The 17437-nt window shown below is 47.5% G+C and overlaps 1 protein-coding gene across 1 annotated transcript; it reads left to right on the top strand.

Moving 5' to 3' along the window:
* Positions 1 to 1763: 1763 nt before the first annotated feature.
* LOC125947232 (uncharacterized) lies at positions 1764 to 15613 on the top strand. Its single transcript, XM_049671640.1, has 12 exons — positions 1764 to 2048; positions 3899 to 4049; positions 7033 to 7110; positions 7189 to 7236; positions 7401 to 7469; positions 7983 to 8042; positions 8140 to 8199; positions 8301 to 8357; positions 9715 to 9803; positions 10699 to 10912; positions 11618 to 11739; positions 14981 to 15613. The coding sequence occupies exons 3-12, from the start codon at positions 7089 to 7091 to the stop codon at positions 15611 to 15613; spliced, it is 1374 nt and encodes a 457-aa protein (XP_049527597.1). The 5' UTR covers positions 1764 to 2048; positions 3899 to 4049; positions 7033 to 7088.
* The last annotated feature ends 1824 nt before the right edge of the window (positions 15614 to 17437 follow it).

The raw sequence follows: 17437 nt of genomic DNA, 5'->3' as shown, positions 1-17437 counted from the left end.
ATTCTGTTGCCTTTTTCCAAGTTTGCACTAAGTTTAGTGTTGCGTCACAGTAAAATTGAGAAAGGTGTGTGATAATTTTGCTGGAAACATTGAAGTAAGGCATGTTTTTGGGCTAGTCAGTCCATAGATTTAGCAAACCTTTAAAGTGGATGAAGACAAAACGTGAACAGAAACAGATGCACACACAAAGCGCTTTGTGTGTGCGTCTATGCTTCTCTTCATGTCTCGACTTTTTCGAGTACTCTAAAGGTTTGCTGAATCTGGAAACTTTAGGCATGCAGCACATGCCAGATAATTTCTCTGGTTGTCGCACTTCTGCATGTGCATCGGCTTTTATATTAGGGTATGTTTTGCCCACAGGGGTACATTCCTCTGCAAACCTTGTGTACTCTTAACTGGAAGGAGTTGTAAGATGGAATATAAGTTGGTGTGGTTTATCGGTCGCTTAATGATGTGGCATTTAACATAGCAAGTGACAGAACAATGGGCTAACAACCATCGCACGTGGAAGCTGCATGAATTCAGTGTCTGTTCTGAGGAATCAAAAGCACTGTCAAACGCTGCCAGACTACTTGGTGCGGTAACACATGTGCAGCAGCCACGCGCCCGTAGCTTTCCCTTCATAGCCACAGAAAGTTGTCAGCGAGCATAGCCCTGCCATTAATGCAGAGCACAGCTGGGTGTCGTCTGGCGGGGGCAGATTGGCACCGGTAGTTAGCTTTCGTTGTAAAGCAGCAAATCAGCTGTCGATGCACCTAATTTTTTTGTTGTTGTACAGGCAAATTCGCTGTAGTGGTCTTTGTTGAGGCATTCACAGCACACATGAAAGATGGGAATTCGACAGGGACATAGTGACTCCTTTGTTATAAGTCGTTTTGTTTTAGAGGCGTTCATTGTGGAGTCATTGTACTGTATTAGCAAAAATGAAATTCTGTTCTGAACAAGAATTTCAGAATGAAGTTGGAGTATTCTTACTTATTACATATGATTGTGCAAAGCTGACATAATTGTCTCATGGAGCAGGCAGATATCTTGTGATGGGGGGCAATGGTCATAATATACCAATTGCTCAAGATTCCTCACATTGATGTGTAATGTAAACAATATTATGACCAAGAAATAATTCTGTGGCAGCTTTCAACTGGATGACTATTCATTTGTAAGCCGCATGTTCACCATAGAAGTTTCGTTAAATGATAGAACAGAAGCATGTTATGCAGCTTGATACACATGTGGCTATGTAATTACATGGCCTTTGCGCATGCTTCCGGAAGGACTAGACTTCAGTCATGGAATGCTATGTGAGACAGTGGAAAAGTGTATAGAATGAGATGCACCACTTTTTGCATGCTTCACAGAAGACTACACTGGTATTTCAAGCTTTAAGACCGTGTGCATGACAGTCAAAAGGCATGTTTCATTTTATAAGCAGTAAGATTCTTCTTGTTATGGATATACTTGGAATGTTTGTCAGAGATAATTCCAATGAATTTACTCGTTGCATATGGTGTTAACACATTGTAAATGACATTGCATTGTGAACAGCATGTGTGAATGCATTTATCAGAGACTGCTAACTAGATAACATTTGTCATGTGAAAAGTCTCACAATGAAAAATTAAAAGATGCACTTTCCTGACAGCTACAAAAAGTATGTACTAAGTTGTATTGCATACAAATAGTTTTTATCAGCAGTTTTGAACAGCTTGTAAAAGCGTGTTTCACATTCTGCATCAAGAAAACCTGGACATAGTATAGTGCGCAAACACTGCACGTCACCTTTACTTATGATCCATGATTTTTCTTCAATCTTTTAATGAAAGTTGGTTGGATGCATTGAGAAATTGGGTTCAGTGGCATTAAAAGTATAAAAATATTGCAGCTGTCTATTGCCATTTGGTCAGCCTTACTTGAGATTACCCAAATATTTCACTATCAAGTTGCAGGAGCTGCCCACAGCAAGACTTTTAAAAAGGAGGAGGCTGGATGCCGCCCACTTATTACATGAGCAAATAATTGCTCAATCAGGAAATACAGCAGAAACCCAGGTTTGTACCTGTTAGGATCACTTTGTTGGCACTCTCTTAGTAACAAGAGGGTGCAATCCAGTTATGCACAATGAGTCTAAGGTGACTTGTACCATGCTTTAAAAATTATTTTTTCGACAGATGAAACTAATGGTGGGTTCTTCGTAAAGAAGTGGCTAGTACATTTGTGTTTTGCCTTAAGAAGAATGTTAATGATTATTCAGCCATGTTTCTAATTATTGGTTTTATGATTTATATACAATTTCAGACACCTTAGGTAGTGTTAGGAAAGCCAAAAGTTTTTCCTCCATTCACCTTATCCTTGGTGCTTTTCTTCTAAAGAAATCCAATGCCTGAAAGTGCTATTTTGGAAGTCTGGTCACCTACCTCAGTGGTATGGCTTTCAAAGATACTCTTTGTTTGACTGTAGGATGAATTAAACGTGATGCAACACAACTTTGTGTGGCTGCTAAATTCATGTAATTCATTAGCTTTGCTAATCTAATCCCAATAATTATAAATCATGATTTGAAGTGACGAATAATTTGAACTTGTATGTTGGCCCCAACAAAGTCCTTGCATTTGAATGAGTAAAAAAACTGCAAATTCATATTCTAGGAACTGCGCAACAGTTATTTTGAACAAAATTTCTCCCATGGAGAGCTTTTCGGACAACCCCGTGCCAAAGGCAATGCTCAATGGGTTGCTAACTACTGTTATGTCATGTGCCATAAAAATGACGAAAGACATCCAGGCAGCTGAGATCGAACCAGAGCGAGCAGAGCGGCACATGCCCTTCTTTCCCATCTGGCTCAAATAGAGCAGAAAGAAAAAAACGTAGCAGTTTTTTTTATAGGCAAAGCATTGATATGTATAGCAATGTATTAGACAAGCACATGAAGTAAGCTTTGTAATTTCATTTGCTGTAAGAATTGTACTAAGTGTTTGCATACTAATTAACAAACATGTCATGCGTGCATAGGCAGAGGTGAACAGATCTCACTCACTGGCACAACGCTAGCATAACGAAGAGTGCTGGCCTCGCAAAGCAAATGCTTCAATCTGCCTCTCGCTTCACTTGAGATTATTGTCTTGCATTACTAGTGCATGGGTAGATATGGCACATAATGTGACCAGGCATCTCAGCTCCCCTTGCCTTAGAACCTGCAGCAGATACCTTCAAGATACGGCGTGTGGACCTTGTATGCGCTCAGCCACGCGGACAGCCATGTGCAGCCACGGCTGGCTAGAAGGGAACATGCCCACTCACCTCTCACACTGCATGCAATGACAATGGCCATGTGACCTCCATCATTGGGCACGTTGGAGGGCAGCGCGCATCAAACCACCACTCTTCTTGCTCACTTGCAATCTCATCAAGCTTGACCTTATAGTACTTGGACTTTATACGGAACCTAGGTTCCTTCTGGCACCAGTCGTGGGCTGATGCAGCCAAGTGATGTGTGCCTTAAGGAAATATGCACCCAAAATTTGGCAAGCTACTGTAAAACAATCTAGGCAGGAAGCTTCGGTGTCAATCCCATTATGCTAAAATCAGATGAAAGAAAATGCAGTTTCAATGTGGTTCCCTTCAACTTTTTTCCATGCCCTCTGTGTTATACCAAAAGCCATATACCATATCACAAGAATAAATGCAGAGCTTTCATTTGGAAGACTAAGTGAAATAAGTTTCTAAAAATTGAGCCAATTGTAAATGTAAGCCAATTCTGCTGAGCGCAACATAAAACTTCTTCACATAACTCCTAAAAGTGGCCACTTAGTGTGCTTGTATGGTTTGTCAAGCCTAATTGGGTGTTTTCTCTCATATCATGCTAATCTTTCTGGCATAATTAATTTTCTTGGTGTTTCAGGAAAACGCACAGGTTGACGCAGATTCAAGAATAGCAGAACTGCTGAAATGTTTGGAAAAAAAAGAAACTGAAAACAAAAGATTGAAAAAAGAGCTTCGGGAGGCAGCAGCGCTAAATCGAAGGCTTACAAGTGCCCTTCTCGACAAAATTGGTAAGGATGAGCTCTTTTCTTTTTTATTCTATAAAGATAACAGATTTGCTGGGTTGACCTCAATAACATTCCAACACAGATGAGTACCCTGGGTTACAGTAACGCTAATTACCTTCTAAAAAATGAAAATTGTTGCGACAGGTTCTTATCAATTCAGTTTCGTGATGAAAACGTGTAGGTTTTTATCAATATTCTAACGTTTGCATGAAACTGACATATCGGTGTATTTTTTTCATGGGTAGGTAAACCAACTTTTAGTGGTGAACGAGCCACTGTTTGGGTCATCAGTGATGTGTTCGGGGCAGGCCGGCACGGCAGTGAGGTGGCTGCAACAGCAGAGAAATTACTTGCTCATATATTTTTCACCAACAAAAACTGTTGCAGTTGTGCGGGGTAGAGTTAATATGTTGTAGCGCAGGCTCTAGTTCAGGGAAACTGCCAATTCTGGGCTGCCAGCATCTGGAAAGTGGTTCGAAGCAAGGCACCACGCAGCTGGTTGTACGATTCTGTGAAAATTTGTTTATTTTATTTCAATATTTTTCATTTTTTTGTGCGATAACATAAATCTGACTCCTCACTGCTTCGAGCTGCTTTCTCTTGGATTAGACCACATTTTTTTTTCTAAACGAAAGCAGCTTGAAGCGATGGGGAGGTAAAAGGAAGTTGCAAGCTAATTGCAAATGTCACTATTTGTTTCTTGTTATCTTCATGTGATATATTTACTTCTCTTAATATGTAGAAATGTATATGTTGGCTGAAGCGAACAGCATATAAATGAAAGCCTAAAGAAGCATGCACAGAATGTCAAATCAAAAGAAATGTCCAGGATTGTGTCAATTGAAGAAATTAAGCTGCGTTACAGAACACAATGATTGTGTTGGCAAATGAGTGCACTCATGATAGATAGCTTTCTACAGTGAAAGGATGAAATAAAAGTGTGCCAGTAGGCCCTAGTGAAACATGCATGAAAAGGAATGTTTATACGTTGGAAGAAGCCCTCATTGACTTGTGCAGTTAGGTTCCAGCTGCAGTGGTTGTGTGGTGTTTTGCTTTTGTTGTTTGGGATTAACATTGACCTGTAATTTGGAAACTCCTCACACATGTATCATGCAATTTTGCATCTATGTATTCAACCCTAAAAAGTCCAATGTATCGTGTATACACTGAATTAGATGCCTAAACATTTATGGAAAAAAAGAACAGTGCAAAATAGACAGGGACACGAAAGAGCGACATGCACACAGTGCTGACTTGCAACATTTTATTCATGAAGACATGAAGGAATAAATATATATGGTACTATCATGCGCCATATGTGAATCATCAGCAAAAGCCTGAAGCATACTTCCAATGCTGATAATGATATCCACATGCTGACAATGCACACTGACTGTTTGCCATTCAAATCTTGTTAAGATACGCTATTTCCCAAAATGAAAGGGCAATCGAAGAACTGATGCACGAGCTATCAAAATTCCTGATGAAATTTGCCTGAATGATTTCACTTCACGTGTCAGCTGTGAAGTATGTTTAGCCATAACTTTGTTTTTGTCAAAGTAGGGCTTACACCCATGATCACGGCAGTGAATACCCAGATGACCCTGTACAGTGTTGTACACGTTGTTAGGGTACTCGCCGAGACGATCATTAAGGCACCTGTCGGTCTGTCCCATATACTTTTTTCCACTAGAGAGAGGAATAACACAACCCGGCCCCACAAACTCGAGAGGGTAGGGCAACGCGCTGGTGTTGCAGCGGTTTTTTTTTTTGCTCCAGAAAAACTATCGAAGCTTTGCAAGTTTACTTCACAAACCAGGCATGGTCGTTCTGTGAAACACAGGGAGGGTTTAGAATCCTGCACCACTGGCGTGGTGTATGAGATTCCTCTCTTTTGTGGAAAAAAGTATGTGGGACATACCGGCAGGTGCCTTAATGATCGTCTCGGGGAGCACCATAACATTGTGTACAACACTGTACAGGGTCATCTGGGTATTCACTGCCATCATCACGGGTGTAAGCCCTACTTTGACAAAAGTGAAGTGATGGCTAAACATAGTTCACAACTGACACGTGAAGTGAAATTATTGAGGCAGATTTCATGAGGAAGTTTGATAGCTCGTGCATCAGTTCTCCTTCGATTGCGCTTTCATTTCGGGAAATAAGAGTATCTTAACAAGGTTTGAATGGCAAACAGTCAGTGTGCATTGTCAGCATGTGGATATCATTATCAGCATTGGAAGTGATGCTCCAGGCTTTTGCTGATTATTGACATGTCGCGCATGGTAGTACCACATATATTTATTCCTGCATGTCTTGATGAACAAACTGTTGCAAGTCAGGGCTGTGTTTTTTTTTTCGAATGAATCACCAACATGCCAAACTTCCACGCTAAGTCACTTATGCACTGGAAACTCAATATAGAGCCAACACTAGTGTTCTTGATAGGCAGGAGGGAGTTTTCTGTTTGGACAGTCCAGGAAATCAATCACTCAAGTAATTGCCATAGTAAATTATTCTTACTGTATTGTTTCATGGTTTTCTTCGTACTAATTTATTATTGATGCACAGAAATAAATGTGATCAAGTTTTGATTTTCTTTAATGTGGAATGGTGCTCAAGCTTTGTGGAGTTGATCATCTTTTCTGCCTAACCTTTAGTTGCAAGTTAAGCGAGGTGTCTTGTCTTCTTCACTTGGTTTGTGTGCTTTTGCACTGGTTTCCTACAATGCATACATACCAACTTGCCTATCTTAGTGTATTTAGTAGAAACTGGTATATCGAGTTATTTCACGCTTGCATGTGCAGTAACACTGTTGTGGATAGTCCAAAGAGGCTCTGTTTAAAGAATACCAGCTTAAATATTTGATGGCCGTCTCTCCATAAAGGCTTTGTGAAAGGACAGAAGAGCTTACAACTGTATTGCTATATGGGGTTGTATTTTGGTGAAATATTAATGTTCTTTCTTTCGGAATTTGTTTTTATAGAGGTAGCCCGAGCCACAGGAGAAAGACTTGGAGCACAAGTCATTGCAGAATATATTATGCCCTGCTCTGTGGATGCAGGTAATGATTTCTTGGTGCCCTTAGATGTCCCAATTTCGTAAAGTACTAGTCACTCAACTTTGCTTTGTGCCATTGCAGGTACTGGGCTGCCTCAAGAGATGGTGCCTGAACCAGCACATGATGCAGGTTTGTTTAAGTGTTAAGTTCTGATTTTGGCAGCTACTTGGATAGCTATAACTGGTTTAGTTGTGGTTCACTCTACTGTGAGACGATAAAGATTATTTCTTTTTGTTTTGTATTTTCGACAACGAAAGTTACATTGCTCATTTACATATCCATTTCCTGTGCAGGCATTGATGCTGATGCTGCTCATTTCCACCCAGACTACAGCAATGAGCAAGATTTGGCTGCATCTGGTGGTGAGTGTTGGGGTCCATGCTTTTAGAGTGCAGCTTCTTAGGTGCCCGTTCCTACAACAAGCATTCGCGTCGTCTCTCGTAACTGAGCTATTGAGTTTAGCGAAGGATCAACGCAGCAGGAGATGAAAAGATAGCTAGAGTGAAGAGAGTGCAAGGAGGAAAGCAGAGTAGGGTATGGTGAAAATGTGAGAAGAAAAGCATAGTGGCGTGCAAAACGGCCTCTGCAGCGATGATGGCTATGAGATGGTGGCAGAGTAGCCTGTGTCTATGGAAACAAAACGCTGCATGAGCGGAGGTCTGTCTGCAGTGGCTGCTGTAAATCGCGCCCATGCGTCGCCCATGAACTGCCTCTCGCTATCTCCCGATTAGCGCGGCAGTCACACTACATTTGCAACATGCCGCACATAACAGGTTGTCCGCACCAGCCAATATATAGTGAAATGAAAACTTAGAGCTGCGCTCAAATTTCGCATGTTTGCACATGTTTGGATGGATCTTGCACTATTTGTGCAGGCAATGATGATGCTCCCTTGGCAGGTGGCCCCATCAGTGGAGAATGCTCTGCATCTAATGGTGAGTGTTGAGTGCACTTTCTCTATTTTTAGAGAGGATGCTATTAATACTACATCCTTGTTTTTGCACATATTTGGATGAATCACTATTCATGCAGGCATTGATAATGCTCCCTTGCCAGCTGACCCTATCAGGGGAGATTGCTCTTCATCCACTGGTGAGAGTTGAGCGCGCTTTCTCTGTGTTTTGTAAGAGGATGCTATTAATATTGCACCCTTGTTTTTTTGCACATATTTGAATGAATTGCTATTCGTGCAGGCGTTGCTGCTCCCTTGGCTGGTGGCCCCAACGGGGAAAATTTTTCTGCATCCATGGGTGAGTGTTGAGTGCACTTTCGGTGTGTTTTGAAAGAGGATGCTATTACTTAATACCATATCCTTGTTTCTTGCATGCATTTGGACATAGCTTTCACTGGTAATACTTTTTGATCTGTGAATTGCAGTTATACATTTGCTATTGTTCTGTCTTATAGTCCTGGATCACCCATAAATTTAGGTTCCTCATGGGGGTGTAATTTAGCAACTAAACAGCAAATTTGAAAGCTAAAAATAGCATACATGAAGTTCACAACATCTAGGATGTGCAATAACTGCAACTTAATGCACATCCTAGATGTTTGGCCAATCTAAATGTACTGGGCCAATTTGATAAGGATAGCGAATGCTCTGAAATATCATTATTTATAAAAAAGAATGAGTTTTCAGTGCATATCGCACAGGGAGACATAAATTTTCATCTCAAGAGATCTTAAAATTAGTGCCGGCTCTACTTTGCACACTGTAAAACCTCATTAATTCAGATTTCACGGGACCAAAAAAACTGGCTGAATTAACCGAGTTTTCAGGTGTAAGGAACTATATAAGTTTGTTTTTGTGGTGTGTCTTGGTTGCAATGCTATCTTGTCTTAGGTCATGACGATAGCACCAAGTTTGCACCACGTGCGTTGCACGTCGCCATCAAAATAGCCTGTACACCTTCACCGTCGGCCCCAAACATGTTGCACGCTACGCCTAGCATCTTTACTGGAAGGGGGGGGGGCTTCCTTGGCACTTGATGAAGCTTAGCAGGGTTCCCTGGAACCAGCATGCTTGAGAACCCCTGGTCTTAGGCACACACATGAAAGGCAGCAGGTGCTTAAAAAATTGGTAGTAATGATATGCAAGACACATATTGTTTGTTGTGTAACATCTGCTTTCATCATCTCGGTGCCTTGTGCAATCTATGGCAATATTGTCAACTAAGCTTCGGAACACACCATTTATTCTGTTGTGTATGATTTTAATGCTTGCATCAAAGCAGCCACACCTTAGCACAGTTCTGTAAATGACTTTGAGGGTGCTGGGACGTCGAAAAGTTTGTTCATGCATAAAGTTGCACCCAAATGAATCACAATATGCACACAGGCCCAATAAACAAGAGGAGGCATACAGGAAATTTGCTGACTAATGGAGTTCAGCATAATGCCACAATTGTGCTATGCTTTAATTGCATTTTTTCACTACACAGGTATATACAATTTGATGTGAGTGGGTTCAACTGTATTTAGTTCTTAGGGCAAAATGCTCCCACACAGTGTCCCACACAGCTAAGGTACAGTGCTAAAGCATTAAACTTTGCTCAGGAAGCATGATGGCACACTATTTATTTTGATATAATGCAACCACTTTTGCAGAGAGACAGCCTGCAGCTGCAGTGTTTACCCCATGGGTAAACAGCGCAAGTCAACCACCAGCAGGCTTGTTTGAAGTCACGAATGGCCGGGTGACACTGCATGACTTATTGACGATTGTAATTAGTGCAGACAGTTATTTTTTTAACAAGGTTTAACTGCATGTTGTAAATAGCGTCCAACATTTGCTGTTTATCTTATTAGGTCAGGTTTAATTATACTTCATAAAGTGTGGTAGTTCTGTGTAGTGTGCGCAGGTGATAATTTAGTAAACCTTATTACCATTCTCGGAGCAATGTGGGTAGAACTAAAGCATGCTCTTTATGCACTTGCTTACATGTGGGCATTACGCACAGTAGTACCGTGAACTTGTGTTATGTGACCATGCAGACTTGGATAAAAGAATGCTGTAGGGGCACATTCTTTTTGTGTGCATGATACATTTAAAGATTGCTGCAAGATTGCTGCTGCATCAAATGAAACCCATTTGTATCTACCCGTTATGATGTCACATTTCTGCTGATCATTATTTCTAGAATCAATTTAGCAGCAGAACTGCAGACTGTATCCTTTCTTCTATTTTTTTCCACTCCGGTAAAGGCCCTAAATTGGGTTGACAGTATAAATAAACAACAACAACTGCTACAATCCCAGTTAGCTTTAGTATTTATTGTCAAGCAGCTGCAGCGATGAAATCTGAAAGGTGCTACATACCGGGAGTGATAGCATCCTTTTAAAGCAACAAATTCTGTTTTTGATGGGTGTATAATGAGGATTGGTGCCGATATACTTCTTTCTGAGGCTGAAGCTTACAATGGTCTGTGCAGTTTTATGTGTTATTTTGCTGATGACTGCTTTACATTTTTAGGCTGCCAAGTTTTTGTTCTTCTGCAATATCATGCATGACTTCACCTTGATGTTTGTAGGCGGGTATATTTTTAGGGGGAAAACCTAATTGTGCTCTTTTTTATCAATGTCTTCATGCAGGTAAAAGTTGGGGAAGGCATGTTCATGCCCCTCGACAAGTGGACATTTATAATGAAGAACGTGTCCGATGGCAAGTGTTGTTTGGAACTTGCGAAACATTTTTGGGCACCCACTGAGGCTGCCACACGCAGCCTAACAGGCCAGGCTTGCCGCAGCATGGCCACTGAGGTTAAGAAGCTTCCGGCGACACCAGAAAAGGTGGAAATGGTGAAGAGTAAGTGTATCCCACAGCAAACATTCCACTTGCACACTATTAGACATATTGCATCGCACTGAAGTGGCTATGGTGCTATGCTGCTGACCATGATAGCTACAAGCTTGACTCCTGCTCATGGCACATACATTTCAATAAGGGAAGAATAAGGGAAGAAGGGAAGAACATTTCTAAAGAACCCTGAGTGGTCATAATAATCGGGAGTCTTCCACTACAGCATTTCTTATAGCTGAGCTGTTTTCTGGTATGTTAAATCTCGTCAGTTAACCAATCAGTCTACACTAATAAATCTGTCGAACCAAAACATGAATTACACTCAGTTTACAATGAATTACACAGTATTTGCCTGAATTTAATGTGCACCTTTTTTTATTGAGAACATTAGTCCAAAAACTGCTGCGTGCCCATAGCAGTGTGGTGTCGGAGATGTTTGACACTACTGGTATAGAGTATCAAAGCAAGCTACTACTAGAGATGGAATTCAGATTACCTAGCATTAGACAGAATGTGATAGCTGCACCATTCTTAGGCAACCTTTTGTGCACAGGTAGACGTATTGTGCAAAACCTGCAGCATAAAGTACAGCACAGCTCTATATAGATGTCCTTCACTTAAATGAAACTTTGTTGAAACCTACACTTCTTTCTTTCCCCTCATGTTATTTAGGTGGATTCCACTGAATGTCATTTCTGCAATATTTTTCAGACTGCCTGGCAAAGTACATCGACTTGCACCCAGCGCTACAGCCACCTAGGGACCATCGCGTCGCAGCAGTAAGAAAATACTTGAGGACTTTTTTTACTGAGGCTGCATGCCAAGGAAAGAGGGTGCGGAAAGCACCGAAGTGTGGTCAAGTGAATAAATAAATGATATCACTAAGCCAGGGTGTTACGCCACTTATTGCGAGCATGGTATTACAGTGCCTGTTTGGCCTAATACATGCTCAACCTAACTTACAAGTTTTTTTTCTATGGGCAAGCTCCTTTTCATGTTACTTGGCTCTGGAAGTACACGTGGTATACATCAATATTATGGGTCCGTTTGATTCACCTGCACCATTATGAACCAGTTTACAGCAAGGCGTAGGCGTGAGAACTTCAGAAATTGTGCAGCTCAATTTTAGTGGTGCAGGCCCAATATAACACTTAAATGTGATGCTGACGTACGGATGCGAAGCAAGCATGCATTAAGTTTTCTCAGCCTAAAGTGTGCCGTTTGGTCGGTTTAAGAGATGATTTGCCACACCGTCCACCCAAAATGCCCGCTGCCCACCATCCACCCAACGCCCGCTGCCCACCATCCACCCAACACTCCCGCTGCCCACCATCCACCCAACACTCCCGCTGCCCACCATCCACCCAACACGCCCGTTGCCCACCATCCACCCAACACGCCCGCTGCCCATCATCCACCCAACATGCCCGCAACCCACCATCCACCCAGCATGCTGCCCACTACATTAATCCACTATAATGATGGACGATGGTTTCCGCGACACCCATCATCTGTGTTTTTCCAATAGGGCGCGGTGCTGCAACTCCAACTTTTCGAGGCGGCGTGGCGGCAGCGCCACCAGCGGGAGGGCGTACCGCAGGCGTGATGTGGCCGCCGCCTCGTAGAGCCGCAGGGCCCACTTGACCGAGCAGCCCTCTCCGCGGGCAAGGAGCTGCGACACGGCCTTGCGGACCCTGATGGTCTGGGTCTGCATGGCCCCGACTGCCGGTAGCCAGGTTAGCCGGTGGTCGATGCACAGCCCAAGGTACGACACAGTCGTACTCCATGGGATGCGCACGCCTTCCAGCTGCAGCCGGGGAGCTGAGTGCCGTGCCGCTGCTCTCGGGTGGACGAGGAGGGCCACAGTCTTCCCCGTCGAAACAGAGACCGATGCTTCCCAGGTAGGCGGCTGTGGCGTCCAGGGCTCTCTGGAGGGCCAGGCGCACGTGGCGGCTTGACTGCGGCGGTCCCCGCACCCACAGGGCGATGTCATTCGCGTAGATGGAGCACTCCACCTTGTAGTGGGGGTAGGTCGGCAGTGCAGCAGGCAACCGGGCCAGGGCGAGGTTGAAGAGAAATGGGCTCACCACTGACCCTTGTGGTACGCCTGCTGCCACCGGACGGGGAGTGCTCCTTGCATGGCCCACGCGGACCCTGAGGGTGCGGTCGTTCAGGAACGATGACAGGAACCGCCGCAGGTTGCCGCCAATGCCCAGGAGGTCCAGAGCCTGCTGGACGACCGCATGTGGGAGGCCATCGAATGCCCCCTTGACGTCGATGAGGAGCATGGCGAGGTCTCCGCTGGCCCTGGCGTCCTCCAGGGTGGAGACGACGTCTGCGATGGAGTCCGCAGTGCACCTTCGGCGCCGGAAGCCTGTCTGCTGGTCCGCGAGGAACCCACAGGCGCGGGCCACCCATTCGAGCCGTGCAAGAGCCATGGCCTCCACCTTGCAGGCAGCGGAGGTGAGGGAGACCGGTCGGTAGGAGGACAGCTCATTGGCCGGCTTTTTGCCCTTCAGAATGGGGGCCACGATGGCTGTGCGCCAGGCCTCCGGCACTTGTCCTGACCACCAGATGTTGTTGTAGCAGTCGAGCAGGCGTCGTTGCTCACTGGTGGCCAGGTTGCGGAGCATCTGGAGTGTCACTCCGTCTGCTCCTGGTGCACTGCGACGCTTGCCCCTCCTCAGGGACGCCTGCAGCTCGTGGAGAGTCAGTGGGTCCTGGCAGATGGCCGCCATCTGGCTGGTCGCCCACTCCGGATGCAGCTCCAGCAGGCAGGTAGGCGGGTTGGCAGGGGGGAGTCCGACCGGCAGGGCGGCAGCAGCGAGGGCGGCCGCGGGGGCGAAGTGGTCGGCTAGCAACTCCGCCAGTGCCGCCTCACTGATGCCCAGCGAGATAGCCACCGCGAGGACTGGGGTGGCGGTTGACCTTCCTGCCGGTCAGGGAATTTAGGAGGCGCCAGGCCTGGGGGCCCTTGGAGCGGTTCTCGATGGTGGCGCAAAGGCTCCCCCACCTCTGGCTCCTTCTGCGCCTGGCCTGTCGTCTGCAGCGGGCATGCGCTCTCCTGTATTCGGTCCAGTGCTCTGCATTGCCCGTCCGGATTGCTCGGCGCTCCACGCGTCGCCTGGACGCACGGAGGTTGAGCAGGAGCAGATCCGGGGCAGGGGTGTCCGGTTGAGCAGAGCACTGGACTGTGGCAGCCTGGGCACACTCCATGATGGCACTCAGGAGGTCACAGCCATCTTCCAGCTCACTGCAGCGCTTCCTGAACAGGGACCAGTCTGTGACGTGGTATGTTCGAGACCTCGGCCTTCTCCCACACCCGGCGGTGATCAAGATGGGGAAGTGATCAGAGCCCCAAGTGTCGGGAGTTGTAGCTCGGTGGTGAGGGAGAGGTCGATGGCTGTGCTCACCCCACGGGGGACGTAGGTGGGTCCTCCTTTGTTGAGTACCACCAGGCCTCCTCGGCTGATAGCGTTGCAGAGGTCCTTGCCTCGGCGGGTGCACCTGCGGCTGCAGCCCCAGTCGGTGTGGTGGGCGTTGAAATCCCCGCACAGGACTGCGTGCCCGCCGAGGCGTGCTGCAAGCCGCACCAGGCTGGAGGGGTCCCACTGTTGCCCAGGACGAACGTAGACGCTCGCCACGGTCGTGTCCTGCCTGTCAAGGCGTAACGTGACAGCACAGCACTCCATGGCGCCGCCTACGGCGTCCGAAAGTGGGTTCACCGAGTGGGCCAGGCTGCTACGGACGTAGATGGCCGTCCTCGGCTTCCCCTTCTTGTGGCCACCCTCCAGGTAGGGAGCGTCCGTGCAGCTCTGCGTCGAGCAGGTGCTGGCGCCGGAGTAGCCCGTGTAGCCAGGCAGCCGCAGGTCCTCGGCCACAGTGTACACCTCCTGCAGTGTGAGGACGTCGAAATCACACTGCAGGAGGTGCGCGCACAGCTCTGCATGCCGCCGTCGCAGCGAGTTGGTGTTCCATTGGAGAACACTCGGGCGGCGACGGCCTTTCCCTGCTGTGGCTGGTGCAGGATCAGCCATGCTGGTTGACTGTGGTCGGGACTGCCACTGCCTGCAGGCAGATGGCTCGCAGCGGGTGGTCTGCTGGCAGCATGGAGCTGACTGCCTGCATGGTCAGGAGGAGGTTGGCCACCAGCTGATCCACCGTGGTCTCTGCCCCTCCTCGCCCGCCACCACCACGAGCCCTTCCGAGAGCTCCCCCTCTCAGCCGTCTAGCGAAAGCTCTCCCAACAGCCAAGACACTCAATCCACCACCTCCTCTCCGGCGCGCACCCGTTCCCCCTCCCCGGCGGAACATGAGACTGCCGACCTACAGGAGAAGGTGAAACCTGCAGGGCAACAACCCCCGACAGGCCACGTGGACTCCCAATGTCTAGAGAGAGAGGAGCCTGACGAGCAACATCCCTCGCCCAAGCGCTCAAAGGGAAAGAAACCTGACCGCCAACACCCTCCCCCGGCGGGGAAAGCCCGCGCCAGCTGCGTGCTCGGCCCTCTTGCCCCCCTCGTCGAAGATGCCTTCCCCCCTCTGCCCCCCCAGGCAAGCCGCCCCTTCCCCTCCAGCCCCAATGTGCGGCTAACGCCTCGGAAGCCAAGCGACCTCAGGCAGAGAGGAGGAATGCAAACCGGGAGAACCGGCTCGACTCTTGAAGGGTCGACACGTTTCTCTCTGCTCCTGGGTCGTCAAGGTTAAGCCTCACCATGTCCGCTTGTGTCCTGCTCCCAAGACAGCGCTCTTGAGCGTAGCCCTTTTTAGGGCTCCCGAGGGAGTAGGCACTTCGGCATGCCTTTGCCTTGATGGCTCTCCAGCCAAGTGAAGGACTGTCGCCGCGCTACCTGAGATCCGGGACGATCCGGAACGCCGCGGCACCACCTTCTCAGCGCGGTCGACGCGGCCGCCCTGAACGCGACGCCATGGCGGCCCCTCATGACAGCGCAGAGGACGACCACGTCGCCCCATCTCCCCCAGCCGGGGCCGGCATGGGCACAACTCTGGTGGTGCCTTTTCTCCTGTTGGCGCCTCTCTCACGACGCCCGCTTTCTTCCGCCAGCGGCCCAGTGGAGAACGCAACGGAGATGCCACACCCGGAGCCGAGCACGGACCAGTCAAGCTCGGACACGAGCCTCTCCGACACGAGCTGCTCCGACTCCTGCTCGTCATCCACCGAGCTTGCCGCCGACAGCGGGTCTTCGTCCCGTGGAGTCCACACCAGCGGCACCCTCGGGGATGACACGAGCGAAGGCTCCACCTTGAGCAGCTCGGCCAGCAGCAGCCGCTCAAGCTCCCCCGACGCGGGAGAGACCAGCTCCCAGCATTCCCCGGAGCCCCAGTCGCTGGCGGACGGCACCGCCGAGACGCAGCTCGCGGATGATGACGTCGTCGAGGGGCACGTCACTGTGACGAGCAGCGTCACTCCTGAGCAGGATGCTCCTCCTCAACGGGAGCGACTAAATCCCCACCAAAACACACCAGTGTTGCCAGATCTCGTCTTGTGCGGTTCCCTAGATTTGCGAGGCGGAGATGTCCCTAGTGAAGTCACGCGACTGCGTGCGCGCTCGCCTTCTTATCGCCTCCCCCTCCTCGTACGTGCGTGCGCCAGATTTCAACATGTGTGCACGCAGGAGATGAACGTGGGCGCAAGGTTTACACTTGCAGCTTATTCTGAAGAGAAATGAAACTGTGTTGCATTTATTTATGAGAAATCTAAGTTAGCACGTGTAACGACACGGTGGGTGAGCCTCAGCTATAGGCGACTGGCCACGGCCGGCTGGTGTTGAGCGATCGGGCAGTGACGAGACGCTCTCTCGAATCGTTCTTGACGCCTTTTATACGCCCCCCCCCCCCCATTCTCAAAATTATTTTCTGTTACGTTAGTCACTGTCGCACTCTTCAACATTCACCTGATTTTTGAACGGCGTGGCGGCGCCTATAGCATTCCTATATATATATTTTTTTCTGCTTGAACTTCGAGGCCATTCACCTACCTGCCCTCCCACCTGTTTGTTGTGGCGGTTTCTTAGCTTCCCTGGCCCAGCCCACCCGTCCTTGACATACCTTGCTGTGCGCAAATCAGCGTTCTGTAGGTCGCTCGATGTTGTCTATGCTCAACACATTTAGCAAATGTAATGCTATCTATTCCGCAAGGCAGTTGCTGAACTTATGGTGGTGCAGTTTATTTTGCAATCAGTATGTCATTAGCACTTCATGGTTCCAGCTAGCAGGCTGACCTGAACCGATTATTATAAAAATTTTGCACGTCTGAGAAAACTCGATCTCGGTTCCGTTTGTGCCTTTGCATATTCTGCATCTCATAGCAGCACACACTTCACGACTTATCGATTCACAAGTTAGCCTATAACTTGCGTTGACAAACGCGCTGACGATCTACAGGTGCATTGCAACAGTCGATCGCCTTACTTTTTCAAAGATCTGCCACGCGGACTTCGCGTAGCTCTAACCGGCAACGGCTTACTGGTTCAAGAAAACGGAAAGATCATGTTTCTAACGTGACTTTTT

The sequence above is a fragment of the Dermacentor silvarum genome, chromosome 7 (assembly GCF_013339745.2).
Source record: "Dermacentor silvarum isolate Dsil-2018 chromosome 7, BIME_Dsil_1.4, whole genome shotgun sequence".
NCBI classification, from domain to species: Eukaryota; Metazoa; Arthropoda; class Arachnida; order Ixodida; family Ixodidae; genus Dermacentor; species Dermacentor silvarum.
The sequence above is the reverse complement of the archived record's forward strand: the minus strand, read 5'-3'. Positions and strand labels throughout refer to the sequence as shown.

Coding starts and splice junctions, on each gene's coding strand:
- LOC125947232 (XM_049671640.1), top strand. CDS start 7,089: ATGCCCTGCTCTGTGGATGCAG. Junction 8,358..9,714: donor AAATTTTTCTGCATCCATGG/GTGAGTGTTGAG, acceptor CCACTTTTGCAG/AGAGACAGCCTGCAGCTGCA. Junction 11,740..14,980: donor CTGCATGCCAAGGAAAGAGG/GTGCGGAAAGCA, acceptor CACTGCCTGCAG/GCAGATGGCTCGCAGCGGGT.